Here is a 14,217-nt window from a genome sequence, read left to right as displayed (position 1 = left end):
TACATCGAGACTTGGATTCTTGAATTTGTTGATATTGAAGAATCTTGCTATGTAATTTTTTATAATGAAGAAATAGCTTCCAAAGAGCCTGAGGGTTTTTCTTAACTTGCCGTAGGTCAGTAGCTAGTTGATACCAGAGCTAGAAATAAAACACTAAATGGCAATGTAAACTTAGAAAAGTTACCCTGATTTTAGGTCAATGTTACCTCCTAATAAAATGATCATTAGTCTGGGACCGTTTTAGTGGGAGCACCCAGGGTTTTGAGTAAGTCAGATATGGGTAGAATCTTAGCTCCATCATTTATTAACTTGGAAGTCTTGGGAAAATAGCTAACTTTCTGAACTTGGTCTATTGAACTGTTTCCACAGATATTGAATATGGATAATAATTGCCATGTTGCATATCTCTCATGGTGATTGATGAAAATAAAAATCCTATGCTATTCCTTAGCTCATAGCAGGGAATGGGCTTAATAAATTCTTGTCCTCTTTCCCTTCAAATCCCCATACTCTATGATCTTGTGATTTTATAACTCTGGCGTGTTATTGGAAATAAACCACAATTTAAACATGCTTGTACTGGGTTTCAAAGAACCCCGTGAAATATTTCCTGAAACCTGGAATCTCTGCCGAAGTCCATTTAAAGCCATATTCTGGATGTTTTAGCCTATGGAATATCCCCATTTTCATCTGATGAAGTGCTGTAAAACCATATTGAGCAATAGAGCTGCAAAAATAATGAGGATCTGGCAGACTGTGTAAATCCCCACTGGTGGGCAGTAAGCCTCTTTTAGTTGGAAAATGAGGGCAATAACAGCTGTGTTATCTATTTAAGAATAAAAATATTGTTACCTGATTTTGTTTCCTTTTTAGCTTGTGACTCTGAAGGGAAAACAAAAGGCAGAAATTTTAAAATTTGAAAAAATAAGCTAGAGCACAAATTCATTTTTGGAAATCATTTTATTTTATTTACCATAATTGAAAAAGCAGAAGTTTACTAAAAACTATTCCAGTTTCCTGTTGGTTTGTCAGTGCTGGACTATTAAACGCACAGTAGTTAAAATCATTCCATGTACTGCTCTATTACTAAGTTGTTGCTACTGCTAATTGATTTCAACCTGAATTTTCTGTTTTCTCAAGATGACTGTTGTGATGAATGGTTTCAATGTCAACATAAGATAAAAGATTTGATGACAAGAGTTGGGAGGGTGTCTTTGAAATATATCTAATTGGGTACTCACGTAATTTAGAAATTTAGACAAGTAATGTTATGACTTGAACTGTGTCCCAAAAATATATGTTGAAGTCCTAACCTGCCACACCTCAGAATGTGATCTTATTTGGAAATAGGATTGTCTCATATGTGATTAGTTTAGGTAAGTTAAGGTCATACTGGAGTAGGGTGGGCCCTTACTCCAATCTGACTGGTGTCCTTATAAGAAGAGGTAAAGAGATACAGAGATAGAGATACACAGGGAAAAGATGGGTATATGATGGTGGAGGCAGAGGTTGGGGTGATGTATCTACAAGCCAAGGAACACCAAGGACTGTTGGCAAATACCAGCATCTAGAAGAGACAAGGAAAGACTCTCTTCTACAGGTTTCAAAGGGAGTGTCACTTGCTGTCACGTTGACTTTGGACTTCTAGCCTCTAGAACTATGAGAGAATAAATTTTTGTCATTTTAAGCTACCCAGTTTGTGGTACTTTATTCCAGTCACACAAGGAAACTAATAGATTTTGGTACCAGAAAGTGAAGTGCTGCTGTAACAAATGCATATAAATGTGGAAGTGGCTTTGGAATTGGGTAGTGGGTAGAGGGTGGAAGATTTTTGAGGCAATTGATTGAAAAAGCACAGATTGCCTTGAAAAGACCATTGGCAGAATATTAACATAAAAGCCCATGCTACTGAGGACTCAGAAAGAATTGAGGAGGGGAACATAAGGTGAGCTGCTGTCATCTTAGAAAATACGTATATCATCATGAACAGAAGATTGCTAGAAGTGGGAATGTTAAATGTGCTTTTGGTGAGGTTTCAGAAGGAAATAAGGAACACGTAATTGGATACTAGAGGAAGGGTGATCTTTGTTATAAAGTGGCAGAGAATTTGGCTGAATTGTGTTCTTTTGTTGGGTGGAAGTTAGAATTTGTAAGTGAAGATCATGGATATTCAGCTGAGGAAATTTCCAAGTAAAGTGTGGAAGGTGCAGCCTGTTTTTTGCTTGCTGCTTACAATAAAATGTGAACGAGAGGATAAATGAGAAGTGAACTATTAAGCAAAAGGAATCAGCACTTGATGATTTGGAAAATTTTCAGCCTATCTAGATAGTGTGCCCTGGAGACAGGACCAAGGGTGTGGCTGGACAAACTGGTGGATCCAATCCACTATCTCAGCAGAAAGCAGGAATAGAGATGAAGTTATCCAGAAAAGATCGTGGAGGACCCTATTGTCCAATGGCTTGGACCCCCATAAATTGAATGCAAGACTGGTGATGTTTTTGAGAAATTTATACAAGCAAAAATAAAGCTGGCATGAACAGAAATATACAGAGACAGCATAAAATGGAGAAATAACTCCAAGGGCAGAGTCACGAATTCAAAGGCCTAGGCTGATGGGACTGCCTTGGGTAGAGAGGGCAGGGCCGCCAACCAGCTGAGCCAAGATTGCAGAGCCACCATCCTACCAGGCCCAGAGGACACAGCACTGAGTCACAAAGGATACTCTCAGGACTTGACACTAATAGAATTTGCCCTGCTTTGTTTCGGATTTGCTTGGGAGCCGTGGCCACTCCTTTTCTTCCAATTTCTCCCTTTTGAAGTGGGAATGTCTATCCTAGTGTGTCACACTATTTTATTTTGGAAGCAGATAATTTGTTTTCTGGTCTCACAGGTTCACAGATAGAGAGGAATTTCTGCAGGAAAACCCATACCCCAAGGGAGCCCTGCCGAACGGCTGAGTAGTTAAGTTCATGCTCCACTTTGGCAGCCTGGGGTTCACTTGTTTGGAACTTTAGCACAGACCTAAGCACCTCTTGCCAGACCATGCTGTGCTGGCGTCCCACATAGAAGAACTGGAAGGACTTACAACTAGGATATACAACTATGGGACTTTGAGGAATGAAAGAAAAAAGGAATATTGGCAACAGATACTAGCTCAGGGCCAATCTTCCTCACTAAAAATAAATAAATAAATAAATAAAGATGCAAAGAGAACATCCAGGAAGATTAAAAACAAAAATCATACCCTGAGTTTCACCCATAGCTGATTTAGATAATGAGATTTGGGACTTGGAATTGATGAAATTTTGGACTTGGTTGATGCTAAAATAGTTAAGACTTTTAGGAATGTTGGAACGGGGTGAATCTATTTTGCTACATGTGAACGACACGGATTTTGGAGGGTCAGAGGGTAGACCTTTATGGGCTAAATTGTATCCTCCTAAAGATATGCTAAGTCCTAATAACCAGTACCTCCGAATGTGACCTTATTTGGAAATAAGATCATTGCAAATGTAATTAGCTAAGATGTGGTTATATGGGAGTAGGGTGGGTCTTTAATCCAATATGATTGTTGTCATTATAAGAAGAGGAGAAAAGATACAGAGATAAAGACAGAAAGGGAGAAGATGTCCATGTGATGGCACTGGCTGAGATCTCAGCGATACATCTTCAAGCCGAGAACACCAAGGATTGCTCAAAAACACCAGAAAAGGCAAGAAAGAATTCTTCCCTACAGGATTCAAGGGAAACACAGCCCTGTTGACACTTTGATTTCAGATTTCCAACCTCCAGAACTGTGAGAGGACACATTTCTGTTGATGTAAGCCCCCTCCTTTGTGGCATTTGATGACAGCAGCCCTGTAACGCTAATACAGTTGGGAAACGTGAACCACAGTTTTAAGTGTTTTGAGAATCAGATTGCTGTTTGTTGCTTTAAAGTTTCTGCTGCCTAATGAAGTCCTCAGAAATGTTCATCTGACTCCGGAGCCCCCAAAAATAGAAGAGTGAGAGCAGCTGTTTTTCTGACACACTGTCTGTGTCCTATAGTAATCAGCAAAAAAAGGGGTTTTGTAGAACTCAACTCACTTAGTCAATTGTTTCTTCTGAAACATATGAATTTCTCGTCGGTTTCACATGAGTAAATAGGGTTTTTTCTAGGAACAGACAGTATAGATAAATGCATATTATGTATGTTTTATTTTAAAAAGTTGGTCAAGGATAAAATTTTGGTATAGCATTTGCACTAGGACACAACATTTGCAAGAAGGATTATGCTATTCTTTATAACTATGGAATGCAAGTATGAATCGATATATGAAACATACATACCTGGCTTCTCTTGTTTTTTTACTTGTGGCTCTAAAAATATTGGGAAACATTAGTAATGATGATTATATAAATATTTATTTCCTGTATTCATGCATATTTCTTTTACCTATTATTCATTGGTTTTGTTATCTGTCATATTAATTTTCTTCTTCTTATGATTGCAGAAAATTAACACAAATAAAAGTTCCTCATTATCAATCACAATAAGAATTATTTTCAGAAAAAATGTAAACGTGAACTAAGATTTTTAATGAGAAGTTAATGAAAGGTATTGATTTGTACCTCCAGCGAATAAAGGACGAAGGAAAATTTCAGCATATCATATTCTCAGAAATACACTCAGGATAATAGTCACATTGTCTATACAAAATAGTTAAACCTTCGACTTTAAGCAAAATACTCAACATGGAATCAAAGGATAAGTAAAAGCAAGCATTTAAGATTTGCTTTATTTATTTTTTTTGGCATGCACATAACATACGTGGAGGTGTAGGCTTCACTTCTTTGCCTAGAGAAAGTTCAAAAGTTATTAAAGACTGAATCACTCAGTTGTTATTAAATTGACATTGAATATGATAGGATATTATATATTTGAAAATCAAAATCAAATAACATAGATCCCAGCTATCATTCTTTATTGAAATTCTGCAGGGTGTGTAATTTAATGTCCACACCAAGTTACTAATTGAAAAAAACATTTTAAGTAATAAAACTTCTCACTTAATTTAATTCTGCCATTAAAAAAAATAACTTGCTCACAAACTGTTGTGTGCAATGTTAACTTTTTAATCTAATATTAAAATAAAACCCAATTTTATTTTTAGAAATTATTTTTATCCCTTCATTATCCAAGATGAAAAATCCAAGACTGTTTTCATTTCCATTAACATTATTAATATATTATCTGTCCAAGTATACTGCATTGAAAAATGAATGCTGCTGAATTTGGAACTCTTGATGACTAGAAATACATTACATGCTTTGATAGCATGTTGGATCTCTAGTGTGGGGGTTGGAAAATTGTGAAAATTCAGATAGTATATATTTTTGACTTTTGGGCCATATGATCTCTGTTACAACTATTCAGCTCTGCTGTTGTAGCACAGAAGCAGCCATAAACAACATGTAAGTGAATAGGAATGGCTTTGTTCCAATAAAACTTTATTTACACAAACTGGTGGCCAGTCCATAGGCCATTACTTACAAACCTCTGCCCTATCCATAGTCAGTTTTAATTTCCTTTCTTTTTTTATCTCAACAAAGATTTTGGCGGTAAACAAAAACACCTTCCTTGATTCTGTCTTGCTTTATAAGGCCATCCAACACCTTTCCATCACTGCTTAACTCAGCTTCTTAAGAATGTCATCTTGACTTGCTTTTTCCACTTCTTAACTCCCACTTAAGCATTAGTTCACTATAATCTACTTCTGTTCCCTCCATTCTATTTATCAGGCCTCTCTGGTCACTAGTTCCTCTTACTTGTCAAGATCAAAGGATATATCCAACTATGTTATCACTTTCTCCTTTTTAAATCCTTGTTCACTTGGGTTCTTGGAGGGCTTCACATAACGTTCTTTACTGTAATGGGATAAATATTAATACTGTCTTTTTTATTCTCAAAAGTGTCCTAGTGACTTCTACTTCTAACTAAGATAAAATCGCAGGGAATCTAATTAGTCCTCACACTTGAAACTATGGAAAACAGACAAAATGTATAAAACAATGGTCTTAAAGATATTACACGTCAGTCAAAAAAGGACAGTGATCCTTAAGCGGTGGGAAACAAATGAGATGTGCCCTATGATTGTCCCAGCTTAATGCCTTGAGAGAGAAGCAGGGCCCTAGTGCAGAAATGGAGCTGAACTGATGAGATGGAGCTGGGGGTCTGGGAAGACCAAGACATCTAAAGAACAAAGATCAGAGTGATATAGAGAGCTGCAGAGAAAAAGACAGAAAATTCTGGGGATTTGTGGAAGGCTCCCTTAAGTATTCAGACCAGCATATGCACAGAAGGAAACTACTTGAGGCCAGAGAAAGAAACAATGGGAACAATGCTGTAGCTCTTTACATTAAGGGCTGAAGTCCCCCAACTTTGTTCTCTTTCTTCATTGTTGTGTTGGCTATTCTGGGTCTTTTTCCTTTCTATATAAACTTTAGAATCAGTTTGTGCACATCCTCAAAATAACTTGCTGGGATTTTGATGGAGATTGCATTGAATCTACTGATCAAGTTGAGAAGAACTGACATCTTAACAATATTAAATCTTCTACCTCACAAACATGGAATATCTCACCATTTATGTAGAGATTTTGATTTTTAAAATTTTTTTTATCAGAGTTTGCTCCTTTCAGTTTTTATTTGACTAACTTCTACTTAGTGCTCAGCTCAGCTATCTCTTCCTCAGACAGCCTTGTCTGATGTGGTTGCACTGCTTTCCCTTCTCAGTGCCATCATTGTTAATCACAATCTACTGTAAGTATTAACCTGTGACTACCTTCCCTTCTTGACTGTGAGATATTTGAGAACAGAGATCATATTTATCTACCACTGAATCCAGAGAACTGGTGCAATACCTAATACATGGTTATGGTAGGTGCTCAATTATTGTTTGTTCATTAGATAAATAAATGAAATAATTAATGAAAACAAGAGAGGGTAAATAAATGGAGAAATTGAGCCAAAAAAATGAAGGTAAAACAATACATGAATTTGGGAATAACATTAGAACACAAAATGCACGTTAAAGTTACTCCATACTTTCTTTGACTCGGTTTGATAATTCGCCCACCCCTGAGCTTTCTGCTGCTCAGGCAAAGCTAAAAAGTGCAATCAGTTATACAATTCACAATGTCTTAAGATATAAACAACTAAGTTTCAGAGAAGCACAGCAATTCCTGACAGTGTAACTGAGATAACTGCATTTTATGGGTTCTCAAAAAGAAAAAAGCTATAGTGTAGTACAATGTAGTAAAGAACATCTTCAACAATATCCCCACCCTAAATATGTAACAGTTTTTATAGGACTCCGCCTACTGCTCTCCACATGGACCAATTACACTATACCAAGCACAGTTCAGTAAGAGAAATGCTACTTTGGGCCCAATCAATGTGGATCAAATATACAGCTATATACTCTGCCTAAATGTAAGGATAAAATCAAAGTTATAGAGACCCTATGCAGTGATATTTGAAGTATTGAACAGTCATGTTTCTCTTCGAGAATCTAATAAGTCTATTGACATAATCCTAAGAAACATGCCCAAAGGCACATAAACACACACACACAAATTGCTTGTAAATATAAGGTTGTTCAATTATGCTCTTGAAGCCCAGCCAGATTAAGAAAATCTTGACTTGAAGGTTCTACTCATTCCTACAGTTAGGTTGTGATAAATACTGGACAACTATACCAGAAACCTGTTTAATTAAGAAATGTGGGGTTCAAAGTTGGTTCTTCACATGCTGTCTACCATATATACCTTTTCCCAAGTTCAATTTCAATTGCAGTCCCATAACATCTCTTTAATTATTCCACTGCTATTTTCTTTATATTTTGTGTTATGGATTTTATTGTGTTCCCCCTAAAAGATATGCTGAAGTCCTAACACTCAGTACCTTGTGAATGTGACCTTATTTGGAAACAGAGTCTTTGCAGGTATAATTAAGTTAACATGAGGTCATTAGCATGAGCCCTATTCTAATATGACTGATGTCCTTATAAGAGGACGGGATGAGATACAGAAGTGGACATGCGTAGAGGGAAGATGATGTGAAGACACCCAGGGAGAATATCATGCGATGACCGAGATAGAGATTTGAATGATCTGTCTACAAGCCAAGGAACACCAAGGATTGCCGGCAATACCAGAAGCTAAGAGAAAGGCATGGAACAGATTCTCCTCCCGGACTGTCAAAGAGAGCATGGCCCTGCCTACACCTTGATTTTGGACTCCTGGTCTTCAGAACTGTGAGAGAATAAATTTCTGTTGTTTTAAGTCACCCAGTTTGTGACATTTGCTACCACACTGCTAGGAAACCAATACATTATGCCAGGACTTTAATCCAATCCAACACTGCTTCTCTCCATAATTACCAAGAACATCCAAACTGGTCATGAAAGTACAGGCCTTCTCCCATCACTCTTCTTTCAATTCTGTAGCCAGAGAGATTTTCTAGAATGCATGTCTGGTCATTTCAAATATCACATGTCAGCCTACAGCATGGACCGTCTTTATTAACTCCAACTGCCTCTCCCTGGTCTATGAGGTTATTGATTAATCTAATTGCTGCGTATCTCGTCTCTCTCTTCACCATTTTGTACCCTATGCTCAAGTCATACTGAAGTGTTGTATTTATAAAAACCAATTCAAGGTCTTTTTTTTTTTTCCTCTGGGCTGTCTTTTTGTTGATCTCTCTGTCTAGAACTTTCTTTCTTCTTCTTCATCTGCTAAATCCCATTTATTATTTGGATATACCCCCGAAATAAGCTGCTCTAGATAGCTTTCCCTTAATCCCTTAGTCTGAGTTAGGTGCACCTTTCATATTCCAATATTATTCTCTTCTTATCTTTACCTTAGTACTAAAAATACTGTATTGAAAAGTCTATTTACTTGATTATCTCCTCCAATTTTCTGTACCTTCCATATAAGCAGGGATTGTAGTGCTGCCAAAGCTTAGCCTGGTTCCTGGCATATTGGAATTTACCAATAAATACATGTTGACTGAATTAAATGGGTAACTACTATGCAAATATTGTATGCCAGCAGTTGAGTGCAAATTGGGACTGGAAGCTTCTCACTAGAAGCCTGCTGGGGTCATGCCAGGAGACCCTTGCTGACAGGTCCCAGGTTGACCTAAGAAAGGACCAGTATTCTGCTCCAATACATAGGCAAATTAATAGCTAAGGGAACAGAGTTATAAGTCATAGCAATGACACCTTAATCTTGAAAGCAAACAGTAAGTGGATATAACCTAATGTTCAGTCTATAAAGTCCTAATAAGCTGAATTGCTAACTTTAAGTAACACATCATTCTGATATTCTCTTCAAGATCAACTTGTTACTTTTAAATAATTGAGGTGATTGCAATAAAGGCTGTTTACTGTAATCCTATTAAATATTGAACTGGATTAGAATAATAAATCTTAAATCATTCCTGCAATAGTTAGGCAACAGTTCCAATTACCTCGGATATCCAGTTCTAGTTAATGACCCTGGAACTATGTCATCTTCATTAGTAAAATATGTTTTCTACACTGAGGGACAAGCAGGCCTTACTCAACTGGTATCAATTCTTTAAGCCACAGGCAAAAAGTAAAAATAAAAACAAAGAAAAGAGAGCAGTACACATCCTTGTGTTATGCCACTGGATATTTTATTGCCTGATGTTTCCAATTATTATATGATCTGCTAATAAATTATTTTTGATACAGTAATAAATTATTATCTAATCTACTAATGAATTATTTATATGGATTTTTGACTCTCAAAGCAATATTAAGTTTCAGATTTTATGCATGTATTAATAGCCAGAGGTCTGTAGTGAATGATCAACATAGCGTAACCTAGTAACAACTCTGGCTCAGGTATCATTAAAATGAATACTGTCAATAAAAGCTTTTAAATAGTCTACTTCATAATAAATTTCTCCCTTAATTGATTGCTTAACATTGGCCAATAGTGGAATAACTTTATTTTGTGATCTTTATGATTCACATGTCCACAAATAGCTTTAACATATTTTAAATATATATATGTCAAATTACTATATTAATTCATTATTTCATTAACTCTATCTGGGTATATTTATCTTAAACTTTCTAACCACCTCTACTATATGGTAGATATATGCCGGAAACCAATCAACAGTGCCCTAAAGCCTTCTCATTATGAGGTTATTTAGCCTTTGAATTTTAGAGCTAGGAAAAGTAAAATTCACAAGTAGAAGTAGGAAACAACTTTCATGAATTTATTCAAAAAATTCATAATTTGGTTAATATCACAGAAACTGCCTCATGTCTGAATCTAATGAGCAAACTAGTTTCCTCTATAAAGATTTATTTTACTTTAATTTTGTCAAAACAATTCAAGTGATTATCATAAAATTTGAATTTTGTAAATTTCACAAATGTAACATTATTTTGGACATATAACACATATGAAGACCTTGAAAAAATTTTTACTTAGATGATGTAATAGAGATTATCATTAAATAACTCCACTGAATTTTAAAAGAAGAATTTGATATAAGAGCAGTAGAACTTTACAAATTTTACAACACATAATGAGAGAATTTTAAAACTGGAAGGATCTCGGAAATGATCTGGTATGCTTTCTTCTTTTCCAAAGTAAACACACCAGGCTTCACGAACTATCCAGAGTCTATGTGTCCATTATATTTCTGTGTGTTTCCCCTCTGAGATATCTGCATCAGTCCAGGGTCTAGAGCAGTGGTTCTCAAACTGTGGTTTCTGGAACAGCAGCAGCAGCAGCAACCTCTGGGAAGTTGTTAGAAACACATTCTTGGGCTTCACCCCAGACCTACCAAATCAGAAACTTTGGGGGTGGGGCCTAGCAATTTGTCTTTCAACAGCTTTCTCAGGTGATTCTGATGACTCTTAAGAGTGAGAACTATTGTCTATAGGGATAAAGTCAACACCTGCCAAGATACAGTGCATATAAGGCTGATTTTTTAACGACTTGATAATCTGGATAAGAAGCACAGAAAGAGGAGTGCTAAGAGGTTCTGATAGTGAAATCTCACCACTAAAATCTAAATATCCCTGTTTTTCCAGCTTTATTGAGATATAATTGAAATATATGTAAGATTAAGGTATACAACTTGATTTCATACACACATCTATTCGAAATGATTACCACACTAAGGTTAGCTAACACATCCATCACCTCACATATTTTATCTTTTTTGTATGTGGTGATAACATCTAAGATTTACTTTCTTAGCAACTTTGAAATTTATAATATAGTATTATTAACTATACTCACCATGCTGTACACAAGATCCCCAGAAATTATTCATCTCATAGTTGGAAGTTTGTACCCTTTGACCCAATATCACCCCAATTTCCACATGCCCAAATCCCTAGCAACCACCATGTAACGCTCTACTTCTATGAGTTTGGCTTTTCAGATTCCACATTTAAGTGAGAACATACAGCATTTGCCTTGCTCTCTCCAATTTATTTCACTCAGTATAATGCCCTCAAGATCCATCCACATAGTCACAAAAGGCAGGCTTTCCGTCTTTCTTGTGGATGAATATTCCATTGTATATGTATACAACATTTTCTTTATCCACTCATCAACTGATGGACATGTCAGTTGTTTACATATTTTGGCTATTGTGAATAATGTTGCAATAAATATGGGGTGCAAACATCTCTTTGAGATAATAGTGATTTCCTTCCCTTCAGATATATACCCAGAAGTGGGATTGCTGGATTATATAGTAGTTCTATTTTAATTGTTAAGTAACCTCCATACTATATTCCATAGTGTCTGTTCCAATTTACATTCCTACCAACAGGGCACAAGAATTTCCTTTTCTCCACATCCTCACCAACACATATCCTGTGTTTTTGAAAACAGCCATTCTAATGGGTGATATCTTATAGTGCTTGTGATGTGCATTTCCCTGATGATTAGTGATGATGAGCATCTTTTCATATACCAGTTGCCCATTTGTATATCTTCTTTGGAAAAATGTCTGTTTATTTTTTCTTCACATTTAATTAGATGATTTGGTTTTCACTATAGAGTTATATGAGTTCTTTATATATTTTGGATAGTAACCCCTTATCAGATAGATGATTTGCAAATATTTTCTCCCATTCCCTATGTTGTCTTTTCATTCACTGATTATTTCCTTTGATGTTCAGAAGTTTTTTAGTTTGATGTAATCCCACTTATCTATTTTTGCTTTTGTTATTTGTGCTATTGATATCATATCCAAAAAATCATCGCCAAGACCAATTTTAAGGAGCTTTTTTCCTATGTTTTCTTCTAGGAGTTTTACGGTTTCAGATCTTACATTTAAGTCTTTAATGCATTTGTAGTTAATTTTTGTGAGTAGTGTAAAATAGAAGTCCAATTTAATTATTTTGCATGTGAATATCCAGTTTTCCCAACACCGTTAATTGAAGAGACTATTCTTTTCCATTGGGAGTTCTTGACTTCTTTGTCAAATATTAGTGGACTGTACATGCATGGGTTTATTTCTGACCTCTCAATTCTGTTCCATTAGTCTCTGTGTCTGTTTTTATGCCAGTACCATACTGTTTTGATTACTATAGCTTTATTATAAAGTTTGAAATTAGGATGTATAATGCCTCCAGCTTTGGTCTTTCTCAGGATTGCTCTGGCTATTTGGAGTCTTTTGTGATTCCACATGAATTTAGGATAATTTGTTCTATTTTTGTAAAAACTTCCATTGAAATTTTGATAGGGATTGCATTGAACCTGTAAATGACTTTGGGTAGTATGTACATTTTACAATATTAATTCTTCCAATTCATGCATATGGGATACCTGTCCATGTATCTGTGACTTTAATTTCTTTCACCCATGTCTTGTAATTTTCAGTGTATAAATCTTTCACCTCCTTGTTTAAAATCATTCCTAAGAATTTTATTTTTGATGTTATTGCAAAGGAATTGTTTTCATTATTTCTTTTTCATACAGTTCATTATTAGTGTATAGAAATGCAACGAATTTTTGCACGATGATTTTTATCCTGTAACTTTACAGAATTCATTTATTAATTCTCACAGTTTTTCGGTGGAGCCTTCAGCATTTTTCTATATATTAGATCATATCATTTACTAACAGAGACAATTTTAGTTCTTCATTTATGATTTGGATGACTTTTATTTCTTTTTGTTCACTAATTGCTTTAGTTAGGACTTCCATCACTACTTTGAATAAAGTGATGAGTGTGGGCATCCTTGTCTTGTTCCAGATCTTAGCAAGAAAGCTTTCCACCTTTTACCAGTGAGTATGATGTGAACTGTGGGTTTTTCAAATATGACTTTTATTATGTTGGGTTAAATTCCTTCTATACCCAATTTGTTGAGAGTTTTTATCATGAAAAGATGTTGAATTTTGTCAAATGTTTTTTCTGCATCTATTAATATAATCCCACAATTTTTATTTTTCATTCAATTAATATGGTGTATCACATTTATTTATTTGTGTATGTTGAACTATTCTGCATCCAAGGGATAAATCCCATTTGATCATAGTGTATAAGCTTTTTAATATGCTATTGAATTCAGTTTGCTAGTTTTTGTTGAGAATATCTGTATCTATATTCATCTGTGATATTGGCCTATAGTTTTCTTTCTTGTAGTGCTCTTATCTGATTTTGGTATCAGAGTAATGCTGACCCTGTAAGGTGAGTTTGGAAGTTTTTCCTCCTCTCAAATTTCTGAAGAGTTTGAGAAGGACTGTCATTAAGTCTTCTTTAAATGTTTGGTAGAGTTCACCAGTAAAAGCATCTGGTCCTGAGCTTCTCTTTGTTGGGAGGTTTTTAATATATTTTTTTTAATTTTTGAATTTTATTTATTTATTTATTTTTGCTGAGGAAAATTAGCCCTAAGTTAACATCTGTGCCAATCTTCCTCTATTTTGTATGTGGGTCACCACCACAGCATGGCTGATGAATGATGTAGGTCCACGCCCAGGATACAAACCTGTGATCCAGGGTCACTGAAGCAGAGTGTGCCGAACTTAATCACTACACCATGGGGCCAGCCCCTGTTGAGAGGTTTTTGATTACTGATTCAATCTTCTTACTTGTTATTGGTCTGTTCAGATTTCCTATTTCCTCATGATTCAGTCTTGTTTGATGTACGTTTCTATGTGTTTATCC

At 35.6% G+C, this 14,217-nt stretch overlaps 1 protein-coding gene across 1 annotated transcript in view; it reads right to left on the bottom strand.

Annotated features, from left to right (window-relative positions):
- The window catches only part of TRDN (triadin), a 390,616-nt gene that overhangs the window by 40,491 nt on the left and 335,908 nt on the right, over positions 1 to 14,217 (bottom strand). The window contains exons 25-27 of the mRNA XM_046675186.1: positions 4,811 to 4,837; positions 4,330 to 4,359; positions 853 to 882 (exon numbers count right to left, since the gene is read on the bottom strand). Of these exons, the coding sequence (XP_046531142.1) occupies positions 853 to 882; positions 4,330 to 4,359; positions 4,811 to 4,837 (87 nt within the window). The remainder of the gene's footprint in view (positions 1 to 852; positions 883 to 4,329; positions 4,360 to 4,810; positions 4,838 to 14,217) is intronic.

The sequence above is a fragment of the Equus quagga genome, chromosome 11 (genome assembly GCF_021613505.1).
Source record: "Equus quagga isolate Etosha38 chromosome 11, UCLA_HA_Equagga_1.0, whole genome shotgun sequence".
Taxonomy (NCBI): Eukaryota; Metazoa; Chordata; class Mammalia; order Perissodactyla; family Equidae; genus Equus; species Equus quagga.
The sequence above is the reverse complement of the archived record's forward strand: the minus strand, read 5'-3'. Positions and strand labels throughout refer to the sequence as shown.